The following is an 18,549-nucleotide window of genomic DNA, read 5'->3' on the forward strand; positions in this document are numbered from 1 at the left end:
AAGTTGCCAATATCATTGATGGGAAAGGTGGCACTCTGCAAAATGGTTATACTCCCAAGACTTCTCTACTATTTCACTTATATACCCTATAGCTTTAAGAACATATTTTCTTTAATGCTGGTCCAAAAGGTTGGGGCGCTGCTATGGGATACAGGGATGAGGAGGGTCTCACTGGCGACTTTGAGACATCCGCGGTGGAGGGGGGTCTCAACTCGCCAGATTATGAGCTCTATTTCATGGCAGCACAACTGCAAGCGATATTGGCGTGGACAGACGCAAGAGGGGAACTGCGGGCAGGGTTGCTGGGAGCTCTTCCAGCTCACCGGCAGGTGGTAGAGCTGCTGTGGGGTACGGTGGGAGGAAAAGGGGCCACCAATATATTTCAGGTGGTGAGAATGCTCTGGAGTAAGCTCTTGAGGAAACTACAATTGTCCAGTCTTTATATTGAGGACCTGCCATGGGCTGTAAACCAGGATCTTCGCTTGGCGCTAAGGAGAATAGGGATATCTGGCTTGAGAAATAGGGGTGCAAGACAATGGAGGGACCTGTTTGAGGGTGGGAGGCTGATGTCGTTTGAAGAATGGAGTACCCGCTATAGGGTGCCGAAGGGTCACTTCCTAACATATTGCACAGTGAGCAGACGACTGGATGCCATGTGGAGGGAGATCCCGGAGGAACCACCGACAAGCCCGTTGAGGCAGGTGCTCCTTAGACAAGCAGGTAGGGGAGCCAGGTCTCTCAGATTTATCAGGCAATGTTTCTGCAAGCTTGAATTGGCATTGGTACACTGATGGGCAGGCACAAGGTAAGGGGATAGGTCAGGGATCTATGCTTGGCTCGCCAGATGTTTTGGACTACAAATCCCACCAGTCCTAGCCTGCCCAGTCAATGGTGAGGAATCATGGGAGTTGTATTCCAAAACATCTGAACAGCCGCTGGTTGCAGACCACCTGACTAGATCATCTGCTTTGATTATCATGGTCTGCAGTATAACCTGAGTCCTCAGGAGCAGTTCTGGGGAGTGGGCTCAATCATCATTCATCATTCCCTGGGTGCTAGTCCCACTACTCCGTCCGCTGTCAGGGTGCCCCACTCTGACTGGCAGCTGCTTTTATGCATGTTGAGCGGGTGTTAGGAGAAGATAGCTGATGAATTTGGAGTTATTATCACTACAACAGATTGCCACATCTCCACTCTGCTGCCATCTTCATCCCAACAGCAAAAACTCCTTGTGGAACATAAAGCTGTTTTACAGGGCTACACACCTAATCTCATCTTCCTATGCCGCTATCTCAGTCCCCTGGCCCCTGTAGCATTTTATATTAGAGGTAGGTTGTTCCAACATAGCACTGAATAGGCACATATGGATTGTGTTTCAGATGGGATAGGTAGTGGAGTAGGGTAATGGGAAGCACCAAGTGGTTCCCCACAGGCACTTTATTATATTTTATTCTTGTATCACTCGGGATTAGGTTCCTGCAGAGGCTCCTTTTTCAAAGACGAAAATTGCCCACCCTCATGTTTTTGAGTTAGAAGGATTTTGCTTAAGGATTTCCTACTCAAAATCCAGGGTCATTCCCCTTAAGAGCACCCACAGCCTGGATTCCCAAGGGAAAGGATAATGGTACACGAATTCCCATTTATTTAAAAACCCATGGAGGAAAAGAAAAGACTGTGGCTAATCAAGACCCTGTGCATGTTAATCCTCCATACAACAGACTATTGGAAAGATTTAACAGGACATTGAAACATCTGAGGAAGGTACTGATCATGAGAACAAATCAGAAACTCTACTTCCCTGAAATGTATTTGCAATATGATAGACCCCCTCGGGTCACACATGAAGAAGGTGTGATAGGCCTGTTAAACAGTTGTGGCAACCCGGTCAACCATTAATCCAATAAGCAACCTAGGCAACAAAGGCAGAGTCAGGCTTTACTTCCATTCAGCTATGCAGAAATAGGAAAACTGGCAGAGTATCAATAGCCCAGAATTAGGGTCCCGGGCTCCCAAACCTCTGGGTCTTTTTAGGGTTTTACACAATGAGGTTCATACAGGAGAGTCAGTAAGATACATTAAGTCATTATTAAGACCTTCCTAACAGAACCTCCTTCATCCTTGGGGAGCACAGTTTTACAGTACCTTGTGAGATCTGTAAAATTCCCCTCTGCTTATGCACATGACTCTTTCCTGCACCTCTAGCAGATCTTAACATTACACGTAACAAAAGGTGATCTGGTGTCTGCAACCCACATGATCACTGGTCTGCTTCTCTGGAAGAAAACACCCCACCTTCATTGTTGATGTCAAACACATCACTTGGTGTACCCACAGCTCAGACAGAGACTTAACATTGCAGCTGTGAAGTCTTATTGGCTCTCCGGTGTATGCAACCAGCACAATCCTTCACTGCATCACCTCCTCATCTATAGTTGCCATTCTGATCTGCCTGTGGTCAGGTACATCCAGATGTCATTGAGAAATAAAATACTTTTGGCTTCAGTAATGTGTTAGGGTATAGTTGTTTGTTTGTTTGTTTGTTTGTTTGTTTGTTTATTTATTTCTAATGCGCGCCAAACCCGAAGGTGACAGGGCGCAGCAGTAAGCTTACAAGGTTACAAGTAGGTCAAGTTATTACAATCAAACAAGGTATACAATATAGTTACAGGTATGAATACAAGTGAAAAAATGACAGGTGTAAGTATATACAAACAGGTCTTAGAAAAAACAGTATAAATATAGGAGAGCTGGAACTAAGTAGAGTGAGAGGAGAGCGAGCTATTGGTCAGTGGAGATGAGCAGGTTGATATAGTTTTTCTGAAGTGTAAGTAAGGTAGGTCTACTATAGGCTCGTGAGGCACGGAAGTCCAGAATTTAGTAGCCTTCACAGGGAAGCTATTACCGCCAATCTTGGTAAGTCTGTATATCGCCACCACAAGGCAATTGGCATTACCAGTTCTTGTCGGCCTGATGGTCATTCTTCTCTTTAATCTGTCTGAGAGGTAGCTTGGGGCAGCATTATTTAGCGCTTTGTGGGTCAAGGAGACAGTTTTTAGCAAGATTGTATTGTGGGTGGTGAGCCATTCGTATTGCCTACTAATAGCAGAGATATGTTCTCTTTTGTTTATACCTAGTGCCGATCTTAAGGCATTATTTTGAAGGGTTTGTAACCTCTGGATGATAGCTTTGTTAGCATCACTGTATAGGGCGTTACAATAGTCTAACCTGGATAGTACTAGTGCTCTTGCCAAGATCATGCAGCTGTTATTTGACAGGAATGGTTTACCTGCCCTGATAAGCTTACAAGTGTAAGCAGTAGTGGAGGCCAGAGATTTCACTTGTTTGTCAAAGGACATAGTCGAGTCGAGGTAAAAGCCTAAGGTTTTTACCTCCTTGCATGGAGATTGTAGCTAAACTGACTTTGTTCTCATTGGGGGGGCATAATCTCCAGGAAGAATCACATTTTCTTTTTAGGAGGCGTAGGTCCTTTAATTGTGGTTTAAACCACTTGTTTAAGTGGGCTTTGGGTTTACTTGGTCTCAGTTTGAGTGGTGCGATCTTATTCAATGTGGTGAGCATAATTTTATTACATTCATGGACCATGGTGCCAGGGTCTAGGTCGTCAGGCAGTGGGTTTAGTGTGGGGAGAATGGCAGGGATCACTTCGTCCACAGTGATATTCTTTTTATTTCTGGTTGGGCAAGGTGGGACAGTTTGGGCGGCCATGGGAGGTGATCTGGTTGTTGATAATATGAAGGACACAAGGGAGTGATCTGTCAACACTAATGGCGAAATGGAAGTGATGGTGGCGGTGCAATTATAGTTGGCTACCCAATCTAGGGTTCTCCCTTTGATATGGGTAGGCTTGTTCATTTTTTGTGACAGACCTAATGCCGTAATAATGTTGGCTATTTCAAGGGCATGCTTGTCTGCTGGGTCATTAAAGCCTAGGTTAAAATCACCTAATAGTAATAATTGTGAGGTTGTTTTAAGGTTGTTGGCTAGTATGCTGTACATATCCTCTTCGAAAGTCCCAAGAGGACTGGGTGGTCTATAGATTAAATGGATAGTAAGTGACTGTGAGTTGGGTAGGGGGAGTTTGGCCGTGAGGATTTCACAAGATTGCAAGGTTTATGAGGGGGGCTAGTCTCAGTGAGAGGCTTACTCTGGATATTATGGTGATACCTCCGCCTCGAGTTCCATCTCTGTCTTGCTTAGATATCGTGTAGCCATCTGGGATGGCTAACATAAGTGATGGACCTGTTTTGAAGACTATGGATTTATATCTTAGACAGTTTAAATCTTCTTACAATTCAAATACAATTTTCAACAAAATTGCAAAGTTACAAAATTGCAAGTTGTAAAATTCCAGAATTAAAAAATGACAAAAACCCTAAAAAGCTTCAAGTTAAAAGGCCCAGAAAAGTTTAGCAACTAACAATCAGTCATTACTAAAATAAACCTCTCCTCAGCCTATACATTAAACGAGTTACTTAAGCTACTGTAGCTATCGTCTAAGCGGTATAAGCCCCACTAAAGAGATTTAACCACCACTTTCCAACGTAAAAATACTAAATTCTCCTATAAACTTATCGAAGTAAGTAGCTCTCAGTTCTGCTAGATTAAAACAGGCAATCAATAGATGCGGAATAGTTTCCATTTATGCCCCACAAAATTGACAAAAGTTATAGGTAAGAGTTTTATCTCTAGATCCCATCACTTCCCTAGTTGGGAGAAGATTAAAGCGTATACACATAAAGGTTGATCTATAAACAATATTTGGGAATTTACCCAGATCTTTTGGTAGAATGTTATAAGAGTTGGATAATCCCACAAAATTAGCAAAACCGTTATATTTCTTACATAAATTCTGTGTTCGAATCCAATCATAATTCCACAATTTCTCTTTTGCTTTCATGGGATTAGTTTAAAAAGATCCAAACCAATAACAGCCTGTTCCATAATTAGCTTACAATCAGCTCGCCATAATTCCCATATACAATTTTGATTTAAATCTAATGCATGTTTCCATTTAGAAAATGGTGGATTTGGAACAGCTAACAATATTTTTCTATATAATGATATCTTTTTTCCATTGAGTTATAGCTAGTAATGAGATCAAACCTAACTCAAACTGAATGATCGACATAGAAAACATTTTGGGAGGACCAAGATTTTCTTCCAAGCGGCACCCCCTATGTATTGCCAATCAATTTCTGATTGAGAAAATAAGGCATTTGCTCCATAAGACAATATTGCACAAAAATGTTGCTTATAGAATATGATTGCAGGGCATACTGAAAAATGGCCAACATTTTTATGAACTGCTAGGCCTTGAGTTGCCAAGGCTTTTACTCTCAGTGTTAAATTCAAAATGATGGGGAGATTTTGTTTCTTATTATTAAATAGGGATCCTAAATAACGATTATAGTTTAACAAATATAAGAGGTTGGTTAGAGAGGCACCATCTAAAGTTCACTTTGTTCGTTCCCAGATTAGGCAGACGCCTCATTACATAAGACTTCAGAATATTCATTTTAAGCCATTTTCTTTTGAATATAACTCTAAAGCTGTTAATTGTCTTTGCAGACCAATCTTAGTTTGGTCTAATAAAACAAGATTGTCGACATATAATAACCACTGGACTGGGAAAGACCCAATTCTAGGTGGAAATGCAGCTGCTTTTTCTAAATATATATGAAGGTCCGAAAAAAACAAGTTAAATAATAATGGTGCCAAAGGGCATCCTTGTTGTAGGCCTCTCTGGGTTGGAATTGATGAAGACAATTCTCCATCCACATTTAAGCGAACTCTAATAGATGTCTTGCTGCACCATCTCATTAGAATCTCAACACAGTAAGTGTGACAACCCCATTTCATTAATTGTGTCCATAGCAGTCCCCTATTGATGCTGTTGAACGCAAACTGAACATTTATAAAAGACAAATATGAAAAAGATACTCAAGCTTTAAAAAAAGAGAGAATAAAACCATTCAGTGATGTTCGAACCACCTTAACAAACTTTGACTGATTTAGATCTAAAATGCCTGCCTGAGTTGCCCAGTCTAGATGTTTCGGAAGTAATAAACAAGCAGTATTTTACTAGGAGTTTACAGTAAAGCAATAGGGCGATAATTGCCAGGAGCTGTACAGTCACCTTTTATAAAAATTGGAATAATAAACACAGTCTTCCAAGACTGGGAACTTTGCTTGAAGGCCAGAATGTGTCTAAATATTAATGTCAAAATATCAGCCCACCACTCAGGAAATAGTTTCAACATAGCGTTTGAATTCCTATCGGGACCCGGGGCTCTTGATGAGCTACTCTTGTTTATCAGGTAGAGTATATTGTCTCTATCAAAATTCAGATCCCAATCAGATACAACTGGATGCTTTTTACAGTAACCCATATAACTCTCATCCGTAAAGATGTTTATAAAATGGCGCACCCAAATATCATTAGATATTGGGTTAGATTGAAAAGCCATTTGGGTGGACTCTCCGTGTTTTAGCAGACTACAGATCTCATGTATTCTTTTCATAGAGAGGGCTGCTAGCACGTTCTCTGCATCGCTCTGCAGAGTTGCATGTCTACACCCTCTCAACCAATTTGTAAATTACAACTTCAGTGTATTAATTGATTGAGTTCCCGTCAGCCCCTTATACGCTGGAGATAACAGGGTTGTAAAGCCATCTATAGATATTAGATTAGATATTAGCTAGGTCTCTTGAAACATTGCCACATCAGCTAATTTAAGCACTTTGCTTCCAACTTGGAACAAATGAGTAAAACCCCTAGTACAAAATTAGAGTCTTTTCCATGAGACAATAATGGGTGTCAGGTAATATTATCCCCACCAAAAATATTGCCTTATATATGGTCATCGGGAACGGCCATAGGCAATATTTTTAGTGGGGATGGTATTAGGGTTTTTTGGGAGAGGGCGTGGCCCCCACTCCTTTTAAAATAATACGGAGGTTGCAGGGGTGACCCCTGCAGGTTCCATGCCTTAATATTGCCATATAAATATGGCAATATTTTTGTATGGTGATATTTTTGCCGGGGTATTAACACATGGAACCCAATAATCTGCTATCTTGGAATCTGTTTGTTATTTTTATTTTTGGGCAGTTGCTTGCCAGCAGACATGGAAGTCATGACCAGTCCTCTTGGTCATCTTCACCCAAGGAGTTAACTCCTTTCTTGGTCACCATTCTCTCCCACTTTGCATGACAGGATCTTGTAATCTGCAGGGGGACAAAAGGTTCCAATAATGGTTACTCCATTCTTGTATAAGCTTTTGGGGCTTTTTGAAATTGTAATGCAATTTCTAGAGGTTGTGATCTAGAAACCTCTCTCCATTCATGTGCCAGAGATTGCAACAGCTTGATGGAGAAGAACATGATTAACCATTTCTGATTTAATTTGTAATAAATGAAAACAAATAGATGTACCCTTGTATAGAACAATGCTCAAAGGCAATTGTTTAATTGGAACAGTTCAGGTATTTAGGCTGGTCCACAAGTTTGGTAGAGAAGGTTGGTCTGCTAAGTGGCAGATCCAAATGAGGAGTCAAGAAAATGTACAAAACGCTCACTGTGTTAAAAAAAATACAGAAATTCAAAAGCAAAAATGTATTTGCTCTTACAGGCTAACATATAGTGCATGGATTATAAATGCTGTGAGATACACCATACATGTGCAAAAACAATAATAATTCATAACGACATCAAATAACAAAAGAAAAGTGTAATATATACAACAAGATGAGCATAAAATCCTGTATGATTAGTATACAGATGGATTTCAATAGTTTCATTCTTATATGACAGTATACATGTTAATGTAGATCAGTAGGTGTTTTTTGTGAATAAATCCAAATTGAAAAATTAAATAGAAACAGGAGGGGCTAAAGAGCTACACAAATTTCAAAAGAATGTCCTCATTCATAGGAGATTTCCTGTTTATATTTTGTATTCCTTCTAATTGTGACAAATAGATGTTCCAGGGTCATAGGGAAAACAAGATATCTTTTAGGCCAACGTGGCAGAGACTGAAGGTACAGAATCTGGTACAACTGGGAACCTTACAACACAGGTCTTCCCAGCTCGTATCACGTTTCGGCAGAAATGCATAAAATTGTGTCCGCCTTCATCCGGGCTCCGTGGGGGCGACCCTGTAATGTTTATAAAGAACTCCAGTGAGTATAATTATGGAGCATAAGGAAAAACTACACAAGTACTCGAAACACCGTGCTGGCAGCTTACCTGCAGGTGCTTTAAATCCCAAGTTCTCGGTTCTGATTCACTAGGAGGCCAGGGGCTGAGCAGGGGACCTCCTCTGGCTTGGTCCTGCTGGGAGCTGCAGACCCTTACTAAGGAGGGTGAACTCTACATCATGGTGCTGTGTAGCGGGTAAAAAGAAACGCAATAGTGTATGAGGAAAACAGAAACAGGACCATGTTGCAACAATGCTCCGTCATAAGAAGATTGCACAGTGGTGGATAACCGAGGTTTTGAAGAAAGTTCAAAAGAGTACCTGTTGATCGGGCAATGAATGATTCGTAGCATGAAATAGTTGGTGAAGCGTGCGGTGATAATTCTTCCGATCAACCAACTAGGAGCTTAAATTGGTTCCTGGGTAAGTCAGGATAACTGGGGAATGAGAAAAAGGCAAAGGAGTGGGAAAGAGGAGAGAAGAAGGCACAGGTGAAACTGAGCAATCAGTGATAGCCTTCAGAATACAAACTGAAGGACATTGTTATAAATAATTGCAGACTGTGTCTTCATGGAGAAATCTCCACGCGAGGTGAAAATGTAGAATCCCGCGTGGAGAGCGCTGTGAAGTGTTAATGCGGACTTGTGCATCTAGCGTTAGTAGCAATAGTGGGGTGCCATAAAGCAAGAATAGTGCACCAAACGCTAGACACTAGCCTTGCGGGTGTGGGCATTTTATCCATTGGAGGAAAATGAATCTAATATCTTCGAGGACGACACCCGACTCGTGTTAGGATCCTGCAGGAGATTAGACACGGGAAAGGGGTACGGTACCTGTACTGGAGGCTCTGCCCAGATGCAACACCAGAACAAGGAAAAGCGCGCTGGACGGCTTGCGTGGACAGCTGCTGAAGGTTCTCAGAGCGTGCGTGAGCGCTGGGAGCCGGTGTCTAAATGGCAGCATCCCTAGCGACCACGCGTGCGTGGAGCGAGAGGTTCCTTGACGCGGGTCAATCATGAGGGACCAGGAAGTGTGGTCCGGTGCGGGTGCGGCCGCGCGATCACGGCGGCTTGTTGTCTTGTGGATCACCATGGCGACCCGTGCGGGGCACAGGTCTGTGGTATGTAGAACGCTGCATCAGGGGAAACCAAATGTTCATCCATCATGGCAGGTTAGTTGTGATTACGAAGAAAGGACCCCTGTATATGGTATTGTGTATCTGGAGTTCAAGATGCACACGTAGTTCTGTGTGAAAAAACCAGCGGGGGGTTGGGTGGGTGGTGGCAGGGTAGGTGGGGCAAGGCAGGCTAGGGTCGGGGGGGCATTGATGATAGGGTGCAATATGCCGCTGCACTTGTGTGTGGAACGCATGTCTCACAATACACAAGGCCACGGAGGCATTTAAAACGGTCCGGGCTGCTGTTACCTCATGAAGTGAATAATCTAAAGAAGAGGCTGAAAGATCTCATTTAGACCATAGTGGTATGTGTCTAGGCGGTGAACACACCTAGATTCTTTTTTCAAAAGACTGTAATGAATATCAGGCCCACCTTTTATTTTCTCTACCACCCACCACAAGATGTCGTTGGGGGTGTGGTTCATGGTCAGGTAATGCTCCACTAAGGGGGCTGTCAGGATTTTGCATCTAATTTTTGAGCGGTGTTCCGAGATGCGTGTGCTAACTGTCCGCGTGGTTTGGCCTATGTACCTGAGGCCACAGGGGCACTAGATACAGTAAATGACGTTTTGACTTTTACAGTTAGAGAGATCTCTAAGGGTCCATTGTCGTTCACCGATAGAAAAAGTTTTCATCTTCCTTGTGAATTTACAGGAGACACAACTGCCGCATGGATGGTGACCTTGTAATGGGCGGAGTGTGCGATAACTACTGTACACTGTATCTGGTTGATAAAGGGAGTGTACTAGGTGTTCTTTTGTGTTTTTGGCACGTTTGTAAGCGAACCTGGGGAGCTGCTCGTCTGGTAGGTTCAGGCGTGCGATATGCCAATATTTGTTGACAATTTTCTTAAATTGTGCCGTTTGTTTGCCAAAAGTGACCACACATGTAATGCGATTCTCAGTGGGAGGGGAATCTTCCGGCTCCAGATGGATGAGGTTATCCCGATTGGACGATTGGATTTGCGTGCCCGTTTCCTGGCCTGTGCGAGTTGTCTTTTCGGATAGCCTCTGGCTTGTAAGCGAGTAGACAGGGCTTCTGCGTGATCTTTGTAGTCCACGACCGAGGTACAGTTCCCCCGAATACGGAGGAATTGTCCGTAAGGCAAATTATCCTTTGTGTGGGCTGGGTGATTGCTGGTGTAATGAAGGAGAGTATTCCTGTCTGTAGGTTTCCGGTAGATGTCACATTGTAGGGAACCCTCTTTGTGTCTGATTATTAAATCCAAGAAGTTAATCTCGGCATCGCTATGGTCAATGGTGAATTGAATATCCCGATTGCAAGTATTGAGCCATGTCCAGAATGTCTTGAGCTCAATGTCAGTGCCCGTCCATATGATGATTACATCGTCAATATATCGGTACCAATTGTTAATCTGCGCCTGCCATCGGTTAAGGTCTGAGAAGATGTAGTCGTTCATGAATTTGGCCATATACAGTATTGCTAGGCTGGGGGCAAATGCCGCACCCATAGCAGTTCCTTTGGTCTGCAAGTATATTACATTATCGAAGGTGAAGAAGTTTTTGCATAATGCAATCTCCATAAGTTCGAGTACAAAATTAATCAGAGTCTTGTGGGGATTCGGGTCAGCAGACATCCACTCCCGAGCACACTCAATAGCTTCAGCTTGGGGAATATTTGTGTGTGTATAAAGACTTTATGTCCATCGTTACCAAAAGCTGATCTGTGGGGTCAAAAGTAAGGCCTTCAAAGATTGAGATGGTGTGTGTTGTGTCCTTTAGGTATGTGCGTGTTTGTATGCTGATGGGTTGTAGAAAATGATCTACAAACTTGCAAAGAGGCTCCAGAATGGATCCGGAGCCGGATACAATCGGGCGGCCAGGCGGATTCAATGGGTCTTTATGTATTTTTGTTAGGGCATAAAAACAAGGGGTTCTCCCTGATTGTCTGCTCAGGAAGGCTGCCTCCTTTTCTGAAATCCAGTCTCTTTCTTCTGCATAGACAACGGCGTCACTAATTTCCTGGCAAAGATCCTTTGTTGGGTCTTTGCGAAGAATGCTGTAGCTGTCCCTGTCATTAAGTAGCAGAAGTACCATGTCCTTATATTGTTTACTGCTCATTATCACTACACCCCCTCCCTTGTCTGAGGGCTTAATGACAATTTTTTTATTGTTCTGTAGTGATGTCAATGCTCTTCTCTCTGCTGCGGTGAGATTGTGTCTAGTTCGCATGGTTCTGGTTTTTAAGCGATCAAGGTCCGTTAGGATGCATCTTTCGAAGGTGAGAAGGTCATGGGGGACTTGACTGTCTGATGGGGTGAAAGTTGAGGGCAAATGAAGGCCAGTGTCATCTCTGTCATCTTCTGCACCCAAGTCATGTTCTTGAAAAAAGGTTCTCAATCTCACTTTACAGAGAAAAGTACGTATCTCCATTTCCGAATCGTACCAGTCTGTAGAGGATCTTGGTACGAAAGATAAGCCTTTAGATAGTATAGATAATTCGGATTCAGAGAGGTCACTTTGAGCTAGATTAAAGACAGGAGTAGTTTGAGCATTGGCTGAGGGGTTCAATACCTCTGTCGGCGCCGGCGTAGGTTTGCCCTGCCTCCGCGTGCGAGGAATCCCCATTGTGGTTGCACCCATTGGGGGTTGCCAAAACCTCCACCTAAAAAACGAAATAAAGGAGGTGGAGGTTGCGGGGAATATGCAAAACTTGCCTGCTGGCGTCCTTGTTGTCGCCTAGACTGATCGTCAGAGGACGACCTGCTGCTTGAGCCTGAGAAAGTAACGCCTCTATGGCGGTTTCTCTGTGGTCTAGCGTTCGGGTTGCTTGGTGCTGTCCCTTGATTAAGATCAGAAATATAATTATCAGTAATGTATGGGTAAATTACTTCCAGTTGGAATTCTTTGATATCCTTCTGTAACTTCTTTGTCTTTCTAGTTAATGTTGTAGATTTAGAATCTTCAAACTGTTTATTAAGATCTGCACGTTGATTTTTAGCCTTGGTAACAGCAGCGTTAGTAATAAAGGTAGTTTCCTCCAGATCTAGATCTTTCTGAATTCTGCTACTAATGCGTTGGGCTGTGGTAATGGTTAAAACCATCAGGTCCCGACTGCACTTAGTTGCGACGTACCTAAAGTTTGTCACATATTCCTTATCGTCCAGGAAAAGGCATGGGGTATTTCTAACAATCAATCCACTTGGGATGATATTGGCTTTCAAATACTCCCTCAGAAAATGTGCATGAAGTTCTGTACGGAAGCATTTCTTTTTGAGGCGTAAAATGCTCTCCGCTGTGTTGGATGTTCTTACTGGGGGGTTTGTGGCAGTAGGGTCAAAGAAAGAAGGACCAGAGATAGTACCATGGATATGTTGGTCTGTGAAACTCAGGGACTGACTTTCTACCATGCCAAGATAAGGAAAAGAGTAAATAAGTAAATGATGTCACGCTCTGCGGAGTGGTCCAGGTACTCAGAAGCCTCAAAAGTGGTCGAGAACCGAGAAAGGGGGGTTAGGCTTGGGAGAGAAAAATCAGTATCAAAGAAGAAAAAAGGGCAAAGGACTACAGTTAGTGGTCATACAGACCTAAGTCCTAATGTGATTTAAAGGGGACCCTAAAGCAACCAGGTTGCCTAAGTTAGTAACAAGAAAAACCCCGTGGGGTAGTAGGGTTGGGCTCAATGCAGCAAGGGTACTGAGCCGGGAAGTATAGCATGAAAACAAATAGATGTACCCTTGCAATAGAACAATGCTCAAAGGCAATTGTTTAATTGGACCGGTTCAGGTATTTAGGCTGGTCCACAAGTTTGGTAGAGAAGGTTGGTCTGCTAAGTGGCAGATCCAAACGAGGAGTCAAGAAAATGTACAAAACGCTCACTGTGTTAAAAAAAATACAGAAATTCAAAAGCAAAAATTATAAATAATTGCAGACTGTGTCTTCATGGAGAAATCTCCACGCGAGGTGAAAATGTAGAATCCCGCGTGGAGAGCGCTGTGAAGTGTTAATGCGGACTTGTGCATCTAGCGTTAGTAGCAATAGTGGTGTGCCATAAAGCAAGAATAGTGCGCCAAACCCTAGACACTAGCCTTGCGGGTCTGGGCATTTTATCCATTGGAGGAAAATGTATCTAATATCTTCAAGGACGACACCCGACTCGTGTTAGGATCCCGCAGGAGATTAGACACGGGAAAGGGGTACGGTACCTGTACTGGAGGCTCTGCCCAGATGCAACATCAGAACAGGGAAAAGCGCGCTGGACGGCTTGCGTGGACAGCTGCTGAAGGTTCTCAGAGCGTGCGCGAGCGCTGGGAGCTGGTGTCTAAATGGCAGCGTCCCTAGTGACCGCGCGTGCGTGGAGCGAGAGGTTCCTTGACGCGGGCCAATCATGAGGGACCAGGAAGTGTAGTCCGGTGCGGGTGCGGCCGCGCGATCACGGAGGCTTGTTGTCTTGTGGATCACCATGGCGACCCGTGCGGGGCACAGGTCTGTGGCTTGTAGAACGCTGCATCAGGGGAAACCAAATGTTCGTCCGTCATGGCAGGTTAGTTGTGATTACGAAGAAAGGACCCCTACATATGGTAGTGTGTATCTGGAGTTCAATATACACATGGAGTTCTGTGTGAAAAAACCAGCGGGGGGTTGGGAGGGTTTAGGCGGGGTAGGTGGGGCAAGGCAGGCTAGGGCGGGGGGGCCATTGATGACAGGGTGCAATGTGCCGCTGCACTTGTGTGTGGAACGTATGTCCCACAATACACATGGCCACGGAGGCATTTAAAATGGTCCGGGCTGCTGTCACCTCATGAAGTGAATAATCTAAAGAAGAGGCTGAAAGATCTCATTTAGACCATGGTGCTATGTGTCTAGGCGGTGAATCCACCTAGATTCTTTTTTCAAAAGTCTGTAATGAATATCAGGCCCACCTTTGATTCTCTCCACCACCCACCACAAGATGTCGTTGGGGTGTCGTTCATGGTCAGGTAATGCTCCACTAAGGGGGCTGTCAGGGTTTTGCATCTAATTTTTGAGCAGTGTTCCGAGATGCGTGTGCTAACTGTCCGCGTGGTTTGGCCTATGTACCTGAGGCAACAGGGGCACTAGATACAGTAAATGACGTTTTGACTTTCATCTTCCTGGTGAATTTACAGGAGACACAACTGCCGCATGGATGGTGACCTTGTAATGGGCGGAGTGTGCGAGAACTACTGTACATTGTATCTGGTTGATAAAGGGAGTGTACCAGGTGTTCTTTTATGTTTTTGGCACGTTTGTAAGTGAACCTGGGGGGGTGCTCGTCTGGTAGGTTCAGGCGTGCGATATGCCAATATTTATTGACAATTTTCTTAAGTTGTGCCGTGTGTTTGCCAAAAGTGTTTATTTTGTAATTAAAACTGCATCCAGTTTTCCATCCTGACAGAACTCCACCTGATCAATATCTGTTGAACAACTATTTCTTAAGGGAAGTATAGATACAAAATAACTTTTTTATGTTTCAATATAGGCCGACCTCTCGTAGATGGTAATCTTTCCAATACTACAGTCTTTCCTTCCGAGATTACTTGTCGTGGGGTCTTGACACTAACCTGTTTATACTTCGTTATAGTTTGTGGAGGAATATGTAGACCCAATCTTTTTTGTTCCAATGTCTGAAAAACTGGGTCAGAATGGATTAATGGATATCCCATGGTAACTACAACGCCATTCCTTCGATCCTTCCCATTCACAATTTGATCGCAGACTTTCGACTCTATCTCAGGTTCAGTTTCCACACCTGACTGGGCTTCAGTATCTTCCAAGACTGAGTACTGAGTAAGCTCCAACAAAGTCCCCAGGATCTCTATATCCTCTAGATTAGAGACATCAAGTTGGCATTTCTTCCAAAACCTCGGTCACTCTTTTGGAATTTCTTAGATTCAATTTATTGCGAGGTTTCTGACATATCCGAGCAGGGGTAATCAAAGATCTCAAGAACTTTCCTGATCCACAATTATGTTGATTAGGGAGGGGTTTTGATGTTTTGACTTCTTAACTTTTATTCGAGAAGGTCTTTGAAATGATCATGATGGTTGGTCTGAATAATCTGAGAATGATTCTTCTGAGTTAGAGGAAGAGCTGGGGTAGAGCTTTGGTGAGGCAGAAAGAGCGTCACATTGATCATTCACAGTTTTACTAGTGGTGTAGTAGTGGTTTCAGGGTATTACAGTGTTTAAGACGTGCACGGCATACAGAGCCTGATTTGTAGCCGCTGAGGTCTTGAGGCATGCATTAAACACCTCACTCATAGAATGCAGTGTTTCTTCAAACGCAAATTAATTCAGCCTTGACTGAATCAGAATGTAACCTGACAATTTAGAATTTGAATTGATTTGATTTGATTTTTATCTGGCACTGCCTCCTCCTCTCTAAGGCCCCTCACCATTGCAGAGTCAGTTAAATCCAAGATTGGCGTTTGCAGCGTAAATTCTCCAGAGTCCTCCACTAATTTACGCTTGCTAAAAAGAGGCTAATTTTAGGCTTGGAGGCTTCAATATTTTTGAGCTTTCTTATTATTGGGGACTTGCGAGGGAGGGGCAGTTTTTGACATTTGTTTCGTATTGCCATTCAAGGACATTAGTGTATATTTGAAAGCAAGAAAAGAACCCTACTCCCATGTATCTCTGCTTCCCTAACTCTACCCTGTCCCCTATGACATGTAAAGTGCTCTATTGCTTCCCGAAGCTTGGTCTGCGCTCAATAAATACCCTAACAAATAATAATAATAATTGCCCGCTGTTTGAGCCGTGGAGAGAAGAGAAGCTGAGTGCGCTGGGCAGAGCTACGCCAAATCCATCCGGTGCATTGAAGAGAGCGAGGAGCCCCATATCAACCATCTCAAACCTTGCTCCTGTCGAGCCTGTCCCGGCAGGGGGCGGCAGGGGGCGACAGACACCACACCAACAACTTCGGAACCTACTCAGGGTCACACCGTTTGCAGCACTTTTCGATCCACTTGATGGATTGCCTCCGGCAGTTCGCGGCCGCGCCTCTGTGTGGAGCTCATTGGCTACTGAGTAGTGAATACCCCTTGCAGGGCAGTCAGCACCTGCATTTGACCTCTTGGGCCTGGCCGCATGTTCCCAGCTCGGTGTCCTGTAGGGTGCAGTGGGGGACATTGTTCCAAATCAATAGACAGTGGATCTATTTCTGCCCACTCCTGTATCAGAAGCGGGTGTACATATGTTGGAAATGTTCATTTTCTAAACCAGAAGATGTGATTTGGTTATCTTCCATAGTTCTATGTTGTTTACGGCGCCATGTGGCTTTATGTGCATACTGTGGGTTGCAGGTTCACGCCCCATTATTGTGTGTCCTCGTTGCTTGCATTTCCTCCAAAGGCCTCTTAATCAAATCGCCATATGGACAAATCCTGCCAACATATTGCCTGGTTCTAGCTATTGCAACAGGGCAATGGGCCTGGGCTTTCTCCTGGTGTACACCAAAAAGTCAGGATTACCCTCAAATCCTATGGATCTAATGGTACTTGGTCGCCCAGCAGTTGGATATTTGGTGGCAGTGGTAGATATTTGTGAGGTGCTTTGTACAAGTGTGCTACTACCATTTCCAAAAATGTGTTAGCTGTAAAGTTCAGGAAGGTTTTATTTTGTTATTTATTTATTTACTAGTGTGAAAGCCTATGTTGACGGGCCAAAGTGCGTGAGGGGAGTCATTTTCAGTGTGTTCATGTTATTCCTGAGGCAACAGCTCCCTCTAGTGGTGTCAACAGGCAAAGCGGGCAGTGTTTACTGCGCACTACTGCATCAGCCAAACATGCATCTGGCTTTTTATTATATTGTCTGATGATTTGGAAGTTGGAACAGCAAGAGCAACTTTCCAGCAGCCTGTAGGTTGTGTGATACAAATATTTCCTGATCAATCATGTGTCTAATACCATAGGATGCTGGGAGTTCCACCACTGTTATCCTTGTGAATGCCCTGAGGAAACCAGATAGGGGCCCAGCCCAAAGGACTGTCCAGTGGGAGTCAGAAACCTCCAGTCCACACAAAGCTGGCTCCTTTGTTCACTGTCAAAGGAGAGCAATTAGTCTAATGACAGACACCACACTGCAGTGTACCTCTACTTTCTGTGTGAAGGGTCAGGCTCCATGGCTCACTCTGCATGTCTTCTCTCTCTCTCTCCCAGATGTGAATGAGTGCGCTGAGCAACCTGGCATCTGCCCTGGCCAGAGCGTATGTGAGAATGTCCTGGGCAGCTACAAGTGCGGCTGTCCGGCTGGATTTAGGGGCAACGGGACCCACTGTGAAGGTCTGTATGATACCAGTAACACATTTATTTTTTTTATCATCCATGTGGGTCATTGGCACATATAGTGTTTGCATTATTTAACATAACTATAATTCACAGTGGAATACCCACATGAACCTTCATCTTCAGAAAGGAAAATGTGTGAGACGAGGGAGTGCTGGGAATTCTTAAGCACAGTGTACCCACAGAGCAAGCCATTTCGTACCTATGAATACTAGACTCTGGGTCTGACTCAACAGTCCGTGTACATTTAGAAAAGTATTGTACTGTGGAGGAACAAGACTTTTTCCTAAAAGCACCATATTCTGTCAAAGAAAGAATGTGACGTACTGACATCTAAGCCTCTGCTCTTGCCAGTCCTCTCTAGCCACTAGACCCAGCTTCCTCTTACCCCTCCCTCTGCCCACCCTTGCCTCATCGACTGGTCTTGCAGGTCACGAAACACGGAACACCAAAAGGACTCAGTGATGGTAACTGTATCTCACCCTTTTCTTGCTCACCAGCACGGAGAACAAGACATCCAGGGCGTGAGCAGGCCTTGCCTGGTACTTACATTTTGGGGGGAGGGCATTTTTAAACTGCATTAGCACCTCCTAGCATTCCCCAGCCACAATACACATCTCCGCCTCCCCCTCCCACTGCCCGTCCTCACGTCACGAGTCCCGGAACACCAAAAGGACTCAGCGACGGTAACTGCTCCTCGGCCATAGTTGAAGCCCTCCCCGGGACAGCCTTGCCCGGGCAGCCCGCTAAGGGATCAGGCAAAGGGTGCCTTCTTTTTTGTGCTTACCATCCCTGTTTGCCTGTTCACTCTTTGCATCCAGCCGCATCAGATGACATGCCTTCTGCAGCAACTTCCAGGTGTTAGGGAGAATTCTCATTTATGGCTAAT

General features: G+C 44.1%; 1 protein-coding gene across 2 annotated transcripts in view; it reads left to right on the forward strand.

The window, feature by feature from the left end:
* LOC138498021 (latent-transforming growth factor beta-binding protein 4-like) overlaps positions 1 to 18,549 on the forward strand; it is a 743,452-nt gene that overhangs the window by 487,832 nt on the left and 237,071 nt on the right. For both annotated transcript variants that reach the window (XM_069621814.1, XM_069621813.1), the window contains one exon: positions 17,535 to 17,657. In XM_069621814.1, the coding sequence (XP_069477915.1) occupies positions 17,535 to 17,657 (123 nt within the window). The remainder of the gene's footprint in view (positions 1 to 17,534; positions 17,658 to 18,549) is intronic.

The sequence above is a fragment of the Ambystoma mexicanum genome, chromosome 5q (genome assembly GCF_040938575.1).
Source record: "Ambystoma mexicanum isolate Mex_15411 chromosome 5q, UKY_AmexF1_1, whole genome shotgun sequence".
Classification (NCBI taxonomy): Eukaryota; Metazoa; Chordata; class Amphibia; order Caudata; family Ambystomatidae; genus Ambystoma; species Ambystoma mexicanum.